This window comes from Aulonocara sp. 'chitande type north' Nkhata Bay, linkage group LG5, assembly GCF_057382095.1.
Source record: "Aulonocara sp. 'chitande type north' Nkhata Bay isolate Kocher_YH1m ecotype deep benthic linkage group LG5, A_spYH_male_GT1.1, whole genome shotgun sequence".
In the NCBI taxonomy this organism is placed as follows: Eukaryota; Metazoa; Chordata; class Actinopteri; order Cichliformes; family Cichlidae; genus Aulonocara; species Aulonocara sp. 'chitande type north' Nkhata Bay.
Genome location: NC_141348.1, coordinates 27,793,308 through 27,809,064, shown reverse-complemented (window position 1 = coordinate 27,809,064; position 15,757 = coordinate 27,793,308). Strand labels below are relative to the sequence as shown.

At 42.3% G+C, this 15,757-nt stretch overlaps 2 protein-coding genes across 3 annotated transcripts; one reads left to right on the top strand and one right to left on the bottom strand.

Annotated features, from left to right (window-relative positions):
- Window positions 1-2,793: 2,793 nt before the first annotated feature.
- slc45a1 (solute carrier family 45 member 1) lies at window positions 2,794-11,822 on the top strand. Of its 2 annotated transcripts, XM_086292678.1 has the most exons (10): window positions 2,794-2,948; window positions 3,550-3,990; window positions 4,100-4,192; window positions 5,099-5,323; window positions 5,448-6,352; window positions 6,456-6,609; window positions 6,731-6,907; window positions 7,030-7,235; window positions 8,770-8,995; window positions 10,173-11,822. In XM_086292678.1, the coding sequence occupies exons 2-10, from the start codon at window positions 3,570-3,572 to the stop codon at window positions 10,199-10,201; spliced, it is 2,436 nt and encodes an 811-aa protein (XP_086148804.1). In that variant the 5' UTR covers window positions 2,794-2,948; window positions 3,550-3,569; the 3' UTR covers window positions 10,202-11,822. The 2 variants fall into 2 exon arrangements, with proteins under 2 accessions (XP_086148804.1, XP_086148802.1); XM_086292676.1 differs by having other exon boundaries at window positions 8,770-11,822.
- Window positions 11,205-13,936, bottom strand: LOC147330833 (uncharacterized). Its single transcript, XM_086292679.1, has 5 exons — window positions 13,722-13,936; window positions 13,034-13,105; window positions 12,558-12,621; window positions 12,260-12,333; window positions 11,205-12,173 (listed from the first exon to the last, which is right to left on the bottom strand). Exons 1-5 carry the CDS (start codon window positions 13,770-13,772, stop codon window positions 12,102-12,104), a joined length of 333 nt encoding a protein of 110 aa, XP_086148805.1. The 5' UTR covers window positions 13,773-13,936; the 3' UTR covers window positions 11,205-12,101.
- Between the last annotated feature and the right edge of the window lie 1,821 nt (window positions 13,937-15,757).

Here is a 15,757-nt window from a genome sequence, read left to right as displayed (position 1 = left end):
GTGGGATTTTATTGCATGGTCTCTGTTTACTCTCTTCGCTCGATTATATATCCATTTTATAGCTCTTTAAGTTCATCCCATGTCCCAGCCTTCTGTTTTCTATTAACTCCACAGCAAGTTGTGCCACTCCATCTGAAATCACCTCAGACCCCGTGGGTAGTCTTTATCTGTCCTCTACCCTTGTGAACAGAGATCTCCGATGTCGTTCCTGGGATCTGCTGGAGCCACCCGCCCAGTTTGGGGCTTCCTGTCTGAGTGCTCAGATTACCACCGGGACCACTGTTGCCTTCACCCTCCACATCTTTTCGAGCTCTTCTCTCATCTCTGGTATTTCTCGAGCTTCTCATGTTTCTTCTTCCTGATGTTGCTATCACTTGGTATAGCTACATCTAGCACTATAGCCCTCTTCCTCTGCCACGTGTGATTAGATACTCATCACCAGTTTGTCCCTTTGTATCTGGAAGTCACACAGGATCTTAACTCGGTCATTCTCAACCACCCTAGGGGGATGTGCTATTTTGACCTCCAGACTTCGAGACCATATTCTGCACAGATGTTTTTGTATACTATGCCAGACACTTGCTTATGGTGTTCCATGTATCCCCTGCTTGCTGGCATCTTGCGCCCTACTGTTATGTGCTAGATTGTCCAAAGGACATCTTTGCAGAGCCTGCACCTGGGGTCTTGGCTGATGTGGTCGACCCCACTGCAGAGATACTTTTGACAAAGGTGGGAAAAAAAATCTGAAATGATTAAATTCCTATGTACACATTTAAGATACTGTTGTCTTCACTTTCTGCTGCTTATTTTACTGATTTTTAGAAGAAAATTGTTTTTCTACTTACTGTAGATCAGCCCAATTACACAATGTAACAAAACCTTTTTCCTCTGTATATTTCTCGGTTGCTCATGTCTTAAATGTAGAGAAAAAATATTATTCTTTTCAGAATGTTCTCTCTTGTGACCAGGACAGTAACATTTTCTATTCTTTCTACTTCATTGTGTTATGAGACATCACTGACTATGTTACTTGCTACCTTAAACAAAAAAAATCTGTTTCTATATCAATGGGATGTGTGTAAGATGTATAATATTTGCGGTCTCGTTCTGCTCACTGCTCAGGCTGGTCAAGGCAGATGGCTGCCCCTGCCTAAGTCTGTTCTGCTGAAGGTCTTCCTGTTAAAAAAAAGTTCTTCCTTCCTGCTGTTGCCAATTATTTGCTCATTGGGTCATTGGGGGTTCTTTCTCTCTTTTAAGATCTTTAGCTTACAATATAAACCAACTTCAAACAACTGTTGCTGGGAAATGATTATATAAATAAATCAGCATTCAATCTAACCAGTTCTCCAAATAGAAACCATTTCATTAAAAAGATATCAACCTCAGTAACAATAAATTTAATACACTATACCTACGGGGGTGTTTCCATCTCTCATGTACCAAGGTGAACATCCTGCAGGCCAGATTAACCTGCTACAAGTCAATTAGACATAATGAGCCTGTTATCAGAGGTGGCCCTAAAACCACTTTAGTATTTCTGCAGGGACCAGAGCTATCTTTCGTGCTGCCATTTTAAATAAAGGGCGGTCGACTCCTTAAATCTTGAAGGAGCTGTTAAAGAAAGCAGCCTTACATCCACCTGCTGATCTGGGAGCGGCCTCAACGACACACCAAACTGAAACCCCCATCTGCTGTTATTTCCCTCTGTCAGTGCCAAACATCTAATCCAGGTGGGACTGCTCATGCAGAACAAGTACTGTTTTACAAAACATGCATTTTCAAATGTCATAATGCAAAAAAGTGTGAATTTGCACAAGACTTTAGGCCAGCTACAGTTTACCTGAGTATTCTTGATATGACAGCTCTACGTGTATCCTAGCAAAAGGTTCTGTAGCCATTTGACCTTTCCTTTAACACAGTCCTCTCACTCACTGCTAATGAGGGGTCTAACTGTGCCAGCAGCACCTTGGGGGGGGGGGGGGGGGGGGGGGGGGGGGTTGCACATTTTCTAGACTGAAAGACATGTTTTACAGACACAGTGTGAAAGGGCATGCAACACTCTTTGATGTAGCCTAGGATTTCACTCTAGCTCTGGTGGGTGTGTCACATGTATTACCCAACCGGCGGCAATGTGAAGCCTTCATAAACATGTCATACTAAAAAGGCAGTGCACACAATGGGCCACACCCTGATGTGCTGTGGATACATGCTATAGGGACAGGAAGCAATGCAATACCATTTGACTATCTGACTGAAAAAAAAAAAGCGAAATATTTGCACAAACATCGTGGACAGGAAAATAGTATACAACCACATTCACGATGCACACAGAAAACTGAAAAAAGCCGAGCTGTCTGCATTTATATGTGTGGGTTATTTCGAATTTCCTGCTGCTTTCTTATCGGAAAAGTCACAGTTGAATAAAATAAAAACTATCTAGCAAGTCAAAGTTTCAGTTAAAAAGCAGGAAAGACATAAAAAAGTAGTTCAAGAATGCATAATTAAACAAAGATTAACCAATATGATAAAATAAAGGTGTGAATTTCTTTTCCTATAAAAGAAAAAGGAGTGCAATTTATTAAACCCGTTTACCTGAATTTGGAATATAATTATTACATTAATATTGCTGCTAAGTACTAGGCTCATACTGGAGTAGTGCTGTATGCAGATAGATGGGTCCTCTGTGCTGATGTTGCAGGGAGGGGCGTGACGTCACGGGAGAGACGGGGAGGAAGACGCGAAGGGAGGGGGACAGATAGGGAGGGGGGGGGATGAGGAGAGGGGAAAGGAGAAGGGACGAAGGAGAGAGCGGGGGGATGACTGCATCAAAGGAAAACAAAAAAACAATCATGACTCCTGTAATTCATACTACGGTTTCTATACATCACAAAGGTTGCTGTGGTTATCTACACAGTATGCCGCAATAAATGACGAGCCGCCCCGAAAAGGTAATTATCCTCTTTCACGTCGTAATGTGCACGCTTTTTATTTATTTATTTATATTTCTGTGCATCCTCTTACACAGTAGATCGCCTAATCGTCACCTTAAGAGTCTATTGCAAACAGAAGAAAAAATCGAGGATCATGTCTCTTAAAAAAAAAAAAAAAAGCAAAAAAGGCTCTGGGTCGGCAGGCTATCAGTCAAGTATTTCTATTAAATGTGAGCGACAATGATGCGTTATCCTTGTGAATGTCCTGAAAGCCGTCATTGACATCCACACCGCTTACATTGTGTCCTGTTTGAGCTTCCTACATGAAAAATTAAAATGGAAACAGGCGTCATGAGCGCTGCCGCATAGTACACTGCTGTAGTCAGCCACGCAGAGCACATGGGCTTTGCGCACAGCATGCGCACTGGTTGCAGTGCGTCGTGCCCACCGACGGTGTCTGCACATGACTGCAGTGTCCTTTTGGTTGCACTACATAACCATTAGCAGCACCAAGTTAATGCTGTGCTAGACCGTGCTGATCTTGAATCAAGTCCAAACAAACTTTTGCGCATGTCTGACTTGTAATTCATCATTGGTATCACCCTTTAATATGTTCCAGTTGCTGCTGGCTTGAGAGAGATGTCATCTCCAGGAATGGGCACCCCCAGTGACCCCCTCTTGGCCAGTCCAGGAGGGAGGTTTTCCACAGCTCAGGAAGGTATCTGGAGGAGCTCACTTCCCAAAACTGCCAGCTTTCCAACTTCCACCACTCGGCACCTCAGTCACAGAGCCAACAACTTCCAAAGACAGCCAAAGCGGAGGAAGCTGATAAGACCTTCGCCTCCTCCGCCACCCAACACACCTTGTCCCCTGGACCAGTTGGACCTCAGTGAGCTTCCCCCGAGACGTACCTTCCAGGAGCTGCTCTTCAATGGCTGCATCTTGTTCGGGATTGAATTCAGCTACGCCATGGAAACAGCTTATGTGACTCCAGTGCTTTTACAGATGGGGCTGCCTGATCAATTCTACAGCTTGGTGTGGTTTATTAGCCCCATTCTCGGTAAGTAAGCAGCAGAGGTAGACGACTAGCTGCTGTACAGGCATATGTAATGTATAATAAGAATCCTAGTTGCATGGATTCTAACTTTGTATTTCGTTTTGACTTGAAGGATTCCTCGTTCAGCCTCTCATAGGAGCATGGAGTGATCGTTGCACATCCCGGTTTGGGCGAAGACGACCTTTTATTTTCGCCTTGGCAATAGGTAAGACGAATTAAAGCAGTACCATAGTGTTTTTGAAATGCAATTATGTGAAGCTGCGTAGCTTGCAAGTGACAGTGTTGATCAAATGGTAAATAATCTGCAATTATATGGTATAGTTACCTCAAATGTTAGCACTTTTGTGAAGTGCATTACAACATGTTTCTTATTGCTGTTATTTAGAAGAATGGTCAAAATCATAGCAGTTGTGGCCTCAAAGCAAATCCTGCATTTCCTCTGATGCAGCTCAATCAATAAGCAGTTCATTCCTGTAAAATGCTCAAATAAAACCATGGTTGGATAATCATAACTAAAGACCATAGATAGGAACTTGGCCACAGGTTCACCAAAATGCATGTGCTCCACCTAAGCACCTAAGTGTGGTTGCATAACACAGGGGAACTTATACACTTACCTACTCAGTCTACTGCTTTTCTGTTACACTGTATACATGCCATGCTAGTACAGTGTGACATACAACATCTCAGATACATTTTAAATAAAACCACTGTGAAAAACATCCCACCATAAGGCACAACTCTTCATCTGGTTTTCAGTAAAGAGCTCAAGTAAACTCCCAGACAGTTCAGATTCAGTGGTTATAACTGGCTGTGTCTCTGTGTCGAATGTAATTCAGAATCAATCCACCTGGGAACTTGTACTGTTTCTCCATATTGACTGCAAGATCACAATTTTATTTTAAATTTATAGCCACATCATTTTGATGGCCAAAGATTATACACAGCCAGTAAAAACATGTAACCATTTGTTATGCTCTACATCAAAAAATTGGAAAACCCAGAGTTCAGGAGACATTCAGGTCTTCCGCCTTCATCTAGCTCTCATCTAGTTCATCTAGCTTTGGTGCTCATGTTAATTTTTTGTCACTTCCTCTGCTCTGCATTGTAGGAGCACTGATTGGTCTTACTCTGGTTCTCAATGGACGGGATATTGGGAGTGTCCTGGCTGACACAGCATCAAATCACAAGTGGGGAATAGTCCTGACAGTGTGTGGTGTGGTTCTAATGGACTTCAGTGCTGATTCAGCTGACAACCCAAGCCATGCTTATATGATGGATGTGTGCAGCCCAGAGGACCAAGATCGGGGACTGAACATCCATGCGTTACTGGCAGGTAGGAAAATAGTTCTGTAGCAGGGAAAGCTGAAGCTGTAACATATGTCCTTTTGAGATAATTTAGCAGAAAACAGTAGAAATTTAGCTTTACAAGTATTTTGTGGTTTCATTTCTCTACTCAGGTCTAGGAGGTGGATTTGGCTACATTGTAGGTGGCATCAACTGGGACCAGACACAGTTTGGAAGGTCAATGGGAGGTCAACTCCGGGTCATATACCTGTTTACGAGCATCACTTTGGTGATCGCCACAACCATGACTCTAATGAGCATCCCTGAACGGCCCTTACCGAAGAGCCAGCCGAACAAGAACTCAAGCAAAAACAGCCTGAAAAGCCCTAGCCTCCCTCTTCCCCCCTCCCCACCCGTCCACCCTGGACCAGATTTGGGACTAGATGAGGAAGACGAGGACGGTCTCTACAGCTACAATTTCTCAAAGTCTCACCCATGTAATCCTGACCCCTTGGCCCATTCTTGCAGTGCAAGTGCGCGTCTTTGTGCGGGCCTCAATAGCCCCATATCGCCCCTAAGCCCCCTCACTCCAAAGTATGGCAGCTTTATTAGTAGGGACAGCTCTCTCACTGGCATTAATGAGTTTGCCTCTTCATTAGGAACCTCATATATCGACAGTGTGCTCATAGACTGCTACACAGGCCAGCAGACACCACAAGCTCTGCCCCCCAGCTCCACCACTGTGCCACTTCCTCCAGGGGACTCCCCTCCCCCAGACGGGCTCATGCAGGGGCCAGGGAACCACCCTGCAGGTGCAGGACAGACCCAGGCCAATGTGGTGTCTCATCCAGTTGGGGACGCACAAGATGCAGAAGGGCCTCAGCCTGCTGGAGATGCACAATCTCACGGAGCATCTCAGGTCACAGCTGGGGCTCAGACTGCTGCGGGGTCACACCGGGGCTCCACGGCTGGCATCCTGAAGCGACCTCAGAGTCTCGCGCTGATGGAAGAGCCCATGGCAACACAGATTGTTGGGCTGGAGAATGGACGTAGGAGGACAGTGACTTTCAGCCAGCAGGTCAGACGCATGTTTTGAATCTGACATAAGGTGTTTTGTGAGAAGCCAGAACAGAGCTTTTTAAACATGATGTCATGTGGGTTTTTTTTCTCCTCCAATGAAGGTTGCAAACATTTTGCTCAATGGAGTGCGCTATGAGAGTGATCTAAGTGAGAATGTGGAGAGTGGAGAATCCCAAATGTCAATGAAGCTGCTGTGTATAGCCATCTACAGGATGCCTCCCTCTTTGCGGAGTTTATGCACTAATCATTTTTTAGGTGAGTAAAAAAAAAACTTAATTGAAATGTATCTCTTTTTCTACACTGCTGAACCTTAAAATCAACCTGTTTTGCATTTAATTTCATAAAAGCGTGATTTTTTTTTCAATCTGTGCTTTAGGCTGGCTGTCCTTTGAAGGGATGCTGCTCTTCTACACTGACTTCATGGGGGAGGTTGTGTTTGAAGGAGATCCCAAAGCACCCCACGACTCCGAGGCTTACCAACGCTACAATGCTGGTGTCAGCATGGGCTGCTGGGGCATGTGCATCTATGCATTCAGTGCTGCTTTCTACTCAGGTAAGTACTCACACATCACATCACATCACATCTGGCAGGTGTGATTCCTTACCCTGGTTGGATTTGTGCACTGCTTCGTCATTCGCTGAACCTCTCTCTGCTTTCCCTTCTTCAACTTTCAGCCATATTGGAGAAACTAGAGGAGCGTTTCTCTCTTCGCACGCTATATTTTTTCGCCTACTTGGCATTTGGTTTGGGCACCGGCCTTGCCACACTATCCACCAACCTCTACGTGGTACTTTCTCTCTGTGTCACCTACGGGGTGCTCTTCTCCTCTTTATGTACGCTGCCTTACTCTCTGCTGTGTGAATACTACCAGAGCCCTCAGGTCAGTATCGATATAAGTGCAGCAATTACCTAATTATAGTTGCTGGATGATATTTTTCCTGTGTGAACGTAAAAGAATAGATCAAAATGTATATGATCACCTTACCATTATCGTGTTTGTTTGATGGCTATGAAGCCACAGCCATCAGCCAGTTAATTTAGCTTAATGTTAAATAATGGGGGTAATAAAATCTGCCTCTGAGCTGAATAACTAGAGGTTTTATTCCAAATCATACAAAATTGAAATATAAAAATAAAACTTTATTGTTGTGAAGCAGCTTTTTTTAAGCTTTAGAGTTGCAGGAAGTAATAGCGCCAGATTTGCTGTCTCACTGTTTCTTGGACGTTCTACAGTAGAATGCTTTTCTGGGTGCTTTTTGCCAGACATTAGCATCACCCTGGTTCATTCATCAAAGAGCCAATTTAATTTTTAGGCCTTTTGAATTACTGCAGAAAACGACCTTTCTGGGAAATGAACATGAGTTTTGTTCAGCGAGATCATTTTTCCCAATTAACTCAAAGTTTAGGATTTTTTAAAAGCTGTAAAATGCGTAGATTTTACTATAAACTTGTTATGCCACAAAGCTCTCATATTTTGCTGTGATCAAGTTAAGTTCTGGAGTTTCATTTCGCTATTTTTTTGGGGAAACGCCTTCTCTGAGACAGATAAAAGAAGAAGAAGTTGAGTATTTAGGTATGTATTTTATGTTGTAGAATAAAAGCCTGCGTAAGCATCTAGAATCTAACTTCCAGTTAAGGGACCCAAAAGTGCTCAAGGTCCATTTTCAGATTTTAGGACTGTTTCCCACAGCACTATCTAAAGCAAAGCTTTGTATAATTTGCATTGACTGTAGCTTCATATTTAGTTTAGTGATGTCAGAAGAAAACAAATGAGCATACTGTCAAAGTCTTTCACAGCTTTACCCAGCAAATGTTTCAATGGGAAGAAGACTTGAAAAATAGTAATCACTCTCACTTTCCTTCCTAGATGCGCCTTGAATATCATTGTTGGAGAGAAATTTTGTTTTCAGTGATTGTTTTGTATTATCTGTTTACTAATTAGATCAAAAATCAAAACAAAGAAATCTTTATTTATTAAGAGTTAAAAAAAAATACATACAACACAAGAATAAGTTGATTTCCTAACTCTTACTCTGGATGCTTTTCTTCAGGGAGCAAAGAGGCAGTGGTTGTGACAGTCCAAGTTCATCATGGCACAAATGAGGCAGAATTTACATGTAGATAACCATAAATGACTTAAAAAGGTTCATATTTAAAAAATAAACATACAAACAAACTTTTTTCTACTTGATTTACATGGAGTTGACATCATGCAGCTGTCTTCATAGTTACGTAGTCTCATTACAAAAAAAAAAAAGACAAGAGTGTTTGATTTCTCCACTCCTGTAAAATGACTTGCATTCTTGCTTTGTCCACTGTTAGAACATCACCTTCCAGCTAGCATGTTTGCTGAGTACTTGCTTGCAGTGCTTAGACTGTTCCCACACTGTAATTAAACCAATTGTGTCTTTCAGTTTTGCGGCTCATCGGAGGAAGGGACCAGACGAGGGATGGGGGTGGACATCTCTCTGCTCAGCTGCCAGTACTTCCTGGCTCAAATCCTGGTCTCTGTGGCGATGGGACCTCTGACCTCCCTGGTGGGTGGGGCCCAGGGAGTGATGTACTTTGCAAGCCTGATGTCATTCGTGGGCTGCCTGTACTCCTCTCTCTGCGTGGTGTACCAGCTGCCCCCCCCTGAGGGTGAGCCCCCCGAAAGCGAGACCCAGCCACTATTGGTGCACATTTAGAAAAGCCTCTTACAAATTTATTTTTACCTCACACACAACCGCACGCACACACATACTCACTCCACAGCACTGTTGCTTTAGTGTCTGCTGTGTTGACCTTCACAGTGCGACAGACGCACTTGTAAATCCTGCCGCACACTGTACAGCACAGATTCATATATTGTTTTACACCAATTTAGCACTGCTCCTCTCAGAGCTAGACAGACAGACAGACAGACATTGGCCACCTCTCCAGTCTTTGTTTATACATGACCAGCGTGTTCATACAGTGTGTGTGCCCATGCATTTTTTCCTAACTTTTGCAAACGAATGTGTGACCTCTCTGAATGTGTGTGTGACTCTGAGTGACTCCTGTGAGTATAGATAAGCCGTTCTTGTGTCTGATTCTTTGCTGTCAAACTCTTGCATCATTTTTCTTGCTCATTTGTTGGTGTTTTTAGGATAGAAGTGTTTACCAGTATGCGCAAGCTAACCACTGCTTTCCCTCTCTTTTTCTTCCTTTTATCAGTTGCCTAACGTCTGCATGAGCTGCAGTGTAATCTCTTAAAGCCCTGTGTTAACGTTTTGTTTTGGTCATATGGCCAAGGGAATGTCTACCTGCCTGTTTCTCTGAGTTAGCATACTACACCTTAGGCAGGATTTTCTGACTAATTGAATGTGCTGCCAGTAGCCATTCAGGCTCACCGTTCATTCCTCTTTATTAATTCAAGAGCTCTCATTGCATAATTTAGCAAACACATACTTAATATTCACGTGAAGGCGAACTATGCCTAATCACAGTCTGGAAGGCTTTCACATTCTCCACATTTTAACAGCAAATACAAACAACACTTTCCACACTATCCAGTCATTATGAGACTTAACCAGTGTGCTATCCCCAAAATTTCACAGTTTGGTGCTGGGTGACTCTTAATCAAGAGTCCAAATAGGAGTACAATGTCAACTACTTAATCATTATAGAGCAGTGTCTAATAGGATGACACGCGTACTCGTACAAAAAACACAGAGAAATGTGTACTGGTGGCTAATTCTTGTCTGGGCCCTCACTAAGCCATGGACAGCCCTGTGAGCTGTTACCCTACTCCTGGCCATACCATTGTAATAATGACAGTGATTCTTGTCATTATCAGGAAGAGGAGAAGTTGAAACTGGGGTCTGAATCAGCAATCAGTCGGAAACCGAACAAAACAGAAGAAGAGAAAACAGAGAGAAGACTCATGTGAATGATGGGTAACCCTGAAGGTGGACAGCATTTTAAAAAAGCAAAAAAAAAAGACTGGGGGTTCACAGCCAGCGGCGGCGAATGCTTATCGTCATCATTAGGGCGCATGCTTAAGGTAGTAGGCTTCCGCTCCACTATGCTCAGTCCATCAGTGACGTATAGTGATGACTTTTCGTTTGTTAGCTGGACGTTTTAAACCTCATTCCTTTTTCCATCATCGAGAAGCCATCTACATCACTAAACTGGTACATGCAGTTTATTTTTTCATGGCAAAACGGTACGCTTTGTCTGTTCAGCCAAACACAGGCACCAAGCCTGATTTCAGGGCTTCAAACAAGCTTTTCGTTGTGTTGGTTCCACTGACTGAGCACCTCAACATGCAGGTGCCCCAGAAGAATGTCTGTAATTGCCTACTATCAAAGCCTGCTGGACTGACCAGATGCACGCCACGCTAACGTTTCTGAGGAAACAGTAAATGTGCGGATCATGCTGTTGCAGCTTGCTTGGGAAAGAAATAAAACACAGTTTTTGTGTTACATGGTACCACCTATTGCTCAGTATTAGCAGTGCTACTGTAAAAGCTACTTTTATTCAGGGTTAAGTTAAAACTAAAATGATCATTTTTTGCCACGCTTGACTCCTGTGTCAATTATTTTGTTGCATGCCATGTCAGTTGTAGCTTCCCTTAATGATGGGGTGAACTTCTCAACTACACCACATGGGGGAGCAAGTGTATACAAGAAAGTAATCCATTGATTCTGTTCACCCTTTTCCATTACCAAGTGAAATTATTCCTCTTTCCTGCATCTAAGCCAGCCATTTTCCATGTTAAGAAAAAAATAGGTCAAGTGACATCATCCACTTATAAAACCATGTTTTGTTTTTTAAAGAAAGCACTGATGATGAGCTATTAACAGATAATAAACACACACGAAAGACATTCTTAAGTAAAAAGACAATTTATTTGTTAATCAGAATATACAAAGCAGTGGCTGAAGTAACCGAATGTCATTCTGGTTCTGAAAAAGGCAGTCTTGTACACAAAACTGAGCTACCCAACCATAACATAACACTCATTGAAAATGTAAGAGAAACAAAGTATAAATGGTACAAACTTGCGTGGAATGCATACAGAACAAATGACCAAAGCTTTAAGATTTAAGAGGGGTTAATTAACATTGCAAAATCCTGCCTCCACTGAACTGGGAAGTTTGGGGGGAATCAGGGGGGTCAAACTATCTAATCACAGAGGTGCAAGACAGAGCCCCTCTAATTCATTTGCACCATCTGCTATGTTAACAGGGCAGCCAAAGATTAAGTAGCAGCTCAAACACAAAATATTATGCCTTTTAACTAATAATGCTAACAACTGTCCATTATCCCCTGCTTAAAACTTATCTTTGGTCCTTTAAGTGTATCTGAGAGGTCAACATGAGCCTTGGAGGTGAGCAGCTGCCTGTATGTATGAATCATCTGGTCAGCACTGACATAATAGAGATTGTGCTTCTAACATACTGATATCAAACCTCAGGAAATTTAAAAAAACAAAAAAACAAAACTGATCTCGTGGCATGGCCCGATTTGTACAAGTAGGAAAAAAAAAGAGCTCATTTTAAAGACCAATAAATAACATTTCATTAAAAAAAAAAAAAAAAAAAAAAAAAAAAAAAAAAAAAGGATGCAGGGCCACTATGTTTCAAGACTCCAGTGCAATGTGATAACATGGGAGCAAACAAAAAGAAATTTCTCTCCAAAGATACAAAAAAGCACAAGCTCTACAACACGATGTTGACCAGGCTGGTAAGACAGTGCTGCAAACAAGTAGCAGGACAGAGACCTAAGCCTCCACTTCTGCCTCTTTCGAATCCCCATTTTCCTCTGTCTTCTGCTTTTTTGTCTCCACCTTTTCCTAATGGAAAAAAGAAGAAGAGTCACATTAGCAAAGGCCAAAACCAAGACTAAAACTTGCATACTTAAGGCCCAAAGACAACCCACCTCCTCCTCTTCAGCTGCACGCTTCACAGGCTGTGCATCAGTCTCCTCAGCAGGGGGCGCCTCCTCTGCATCCCCTATAAGGACAGTTTGTCACTTCAGAAATTACAGCCCTCACTTCCAGCGCATTTTCATTTTTAAACATATCAAGATTCACTTGTATTAAAAAGGGAAGATTTTGAGGTCAGTACCACACAAGAGAAACAATTATAGGGCAAATCAGTAAAATCTGAATACAGTACACATATAGTTGCAATTCCAATCTTTCAGAAAACACTAGTAGCACTTAAAATTAACTTACCTTCCCCATTCTTGTGCTCCTCCTCTGTGGTTTCTTCCACTTTGTCACTGTGTTCAGCACCATTCTGGATGAAGCAGAGGAAACATCAGTCTGGTAAGGGTATGCAATGACTGGCCTTCAATTATGTAAACAAATTATTTGCAGAATAACAAGGCATCCCGAGCATATTTTAGATAATGCTCCCACAGACTTGCATGTACAGGCTCCTTTGGGGATTCTTTAAAAGGCAATGTGTAGTGAGCTGTTATTACACTCCCAGAGGATTAGCTACCAAGCTCTGGGAAACCTCAGAGTAGAGAAAAACCAATGGAGACGTCCAGAGGGTTGCTAGCGAACATCTGCCATTTCACAACCCAAACAAAGCACAGTGTGGAGAGCAGCTGAACAGGAGGGGGGAGGCGGGTGCAGCGACACCTGCATGATGAGGGGCGCTAAGACAAAAGGCCATGAGGCTGCCTCTCTCGGCTCCAACTTACTGTGCCATTGGCAGGTGCGTCCCCGTTATCGGTCTTTTCTTCCACTTCTGCCTCTTTCTTCTCTTTCAGCTCCTACAAAATAAAAGCCCCTTTGATCAATGTTCAGTTAAGAAAAAGAGTTAAGTGCCAAATGTTACTCCCACGTCCGAGTTTGATTACGAGCTGGGATTGAGAAAAAAAAACACGATGAAAACGGTATTAATTTTGTGTTCTTTTATTAAAACTAAGCGGGAATGCTGGTCTTTTTCACCCCCATGCCGCGCAGTTACACAGCAGTGTAAACCGTGCTGTGGCTTCCCGCCCACAGCGGCAGCTCCGCTCCACCAGCTGTACCGTTTGTGCCGCTTTGTCTGCTTAACAAGACATTTTTAAGTCAAACCACATCACACACATTTCAGTTTCCAGTCACAGCAATTAGTCGTCGATGCTGAAAACTGCTAAATGACTCGCCTCCACGAAGTATGGCTTTCGCCATGTGATAATTAAGACAAGTTGCTGGTTTAACTTACATGAACTAACGTTAATTACAAGCTTTGCTGCTGCCGTCAAATAACTCACTTGTTCAGCCGTAGTTAGCTAAAGAAACATAAACACTGTAACAACTTGTACAAGTTTTCTAAATCTTTCAACACGACGGTTCAGCCGAGAAAAAAAAAGAAAGGGGGAGAAAAAGGTGAATGAAACGCACCTTGGCTGTAACCTCTGCAGTGGCGGTTGTGTCAACAGCTGTGTCGGCCATGGTTAATTTTGTGTATTAATTTAGCTAATTATATTCCCGATCTAAAGAATAATTATTTCTCGTCTCTTCGCCTCTGTGTGAACAGTCCAAAGACGCTGAGAGAGAAACGATGTCTGCCTGTCTCCGCTTTTCTCTCGAGCTCGTTGAAAATCCACTCTCGTTGGATACAGCGGCTCCATCCTACACCTGATTGGACAATGTCGACCACCGGGATGTTTGATTGGATGAGTATCTTTTCAATCTTGAAAACGAATCCCACCTCTGGTCTATCTCACCGTTGATTGGTCAATTTTTTTAAAGCGCTGCACTACACCATAATTCCCCCCCCCCCCCCCCCCCCCCCCACTGCCCTTCACTTTGCGTTTGGTTTTTTCACTTAAATATGAAGAATGAATACTGTGAAAGTTATAATAATCAACAAGAATGTATTATTTATTAATATTGTTTCAAGTTGATGGATTGTAAAAGTTTATTCATACACAGAAAGACCCCAGGGCAATATCTTTTGTCTCAGCGCTCTTTCTCCGCAGAGATGTGGTGTCAAATTACATGCAAAAAGGAATAATGTGACGGGCTTGAAAGCAGACGGCCACTCCTCCTTTCTATATTTAACATTTTTAACGAAATGTGCTCACGCCTGAGTGTTCTTACACTTTCATTTTTTCCTTTACAAGACCCGATCAAAGTCACTTCTGTTTCAATAACTTCAACACACATCTTAATTAATTAAGACCACAACTATAATCTAAACAGCAACACTATGCCCCGCAACCCTAGAGCCTAACATACATCCTAAAATGAAAGTTTAATTGTTTCCACAAATGCTGTGCATTTGGACTGTATCTATTTATAATTGAATGTCTCGTCGAACTATTGAATGAATAGTGACATTTTTATTTGTTTTGTTTTTTTTATTTGTTTTTCTTACTGAAAACAGTGAAGATGATCAATTAGTACTTTAAAAAAATGTACAAACCGCTATCTGCCTCAGTATGTATTTATTGCAAAGCTAGGAGGGGAGATCAGTTAAACATTGTATGTGGTATGTGATTTGTGAGCTTGTAAAAGATAGTAATAGAGTGTGGTGTGCCGTGTGAAAGCCTTTATAGCTGGCACATGAAGTTGTAACCTTTATTACACTGTCAAAAAATAAAAATAAAAATACAGACTTCCTTTTTAGTGGGAAAATATAGAGTGAGCATGAGCTCATATTTAAAATAAAATTGGCAAAAACTGAGTTTGTACAACTGTAGCAAGCTTGAAAGTCAATATTTGGTAATGACCACCTTTATTCTTCAACAAGGGCTGAGCTTTCTTGGGCAAGCTTTCTTCTAATTTCCTTAAGTAGTCTTCAGGAGTAGTTCTTCAGACTTCTTGCAGAACATTCAAAGCTCTTCTTTGGATGCTGGCTGCCTTTTATTAAGTTTTCTGTCAACATGATCCCACACTGCTTCAACAACGTTGAGGTCCATGCTCTGGGGAGGCTAATTCATGACTGATAGTGTTCCATTGTGTGTTTTACATCCAGGTATGCGTTTACTGCATTGGCAGCATACTTGGGAATATTGTTATGCTGAAAACGGAAGCCATTTCCAATCAGAGGTTTTCCACTGCCTGAAATGCAGCCCCAAACCAAATTTGGATTCATCACTCCATGAGACGTGTTGTGACTGATTTTCAGTCCAGTTATTGTGTAATTTGACATACTTCATCTTTTTGCCACATTGAAAGAATGAAGTAATTTTTAATGAGGCTTTAGTGAACAGTAGATGGATCAACTGAAGCTCCAGAGGTATCTCTCAGGTCCCACGTCAGATCTTTGCTGGTCTTTTTTGACGTTCAGATGCTGTTTGTCACCTCCAGCATGCTGCTTCTTCTTCTTCTGTGCTCAACTTGTTCAGTTTCTCCAATATGTTTTGGCACAGACATGCATACCATGCCAAGATATGTCAAGCCTTCCACTAACAGCTCTTTAGGGATCAGCT

What these genes read in the sequence shown, in the direction of transcription:
- slc45a1 (XM_086292676.1), top strand. Translation starts at nt 3,570, where the DNA reads ATGTCATCTCCAGGAATGGGCACCCCCAGTGACCCCCTCTTGGCCAGT. An exon ending in CAGTGACTTTCAGCCAGCAG is followed by an intron (nt 6,353 to 6,455) that starts GTCAGACGCATG and finishes CCTCCAATGAAG; the next exon opens with GTTGCAAACATTTTGCTCAA. An exon ending in AATACTACCAGAGCCCTCAG is followed by an intron (nt 7,236 to 8,769) that starts GTCAGTATCGAT and finishes TGTGTCTTTCAG; the next exon opens with TTTTGCGGCTCATCGGAGGA.
- LOC147330833 (XM_086292679.1), bottom strand. Translation starts at nt 13,772, where the DNA reads ATGGCCGACACAGCTGTTGACACAACCGCCACTGCAGAGGTTACAGCC. An exon ending in ACGCACCTGCCAATGGCACA is followed by an intron (nt 12,622 to 13,033) that starts GTAAGTTGGAGC and finishes TGCTTCATCCAG; the next exon opens with AATGGTGCTGAACACAGTGA. An exon ending in GTGCAGCTGAAGAGGAGGAG is followed by an intron (nt 12,174 to 12,259) that starts GTGGGTTGTCTT and finishes TTTTTCCATTAG; the next exon opens with GAAAAGGTGGAGACAAAAAA.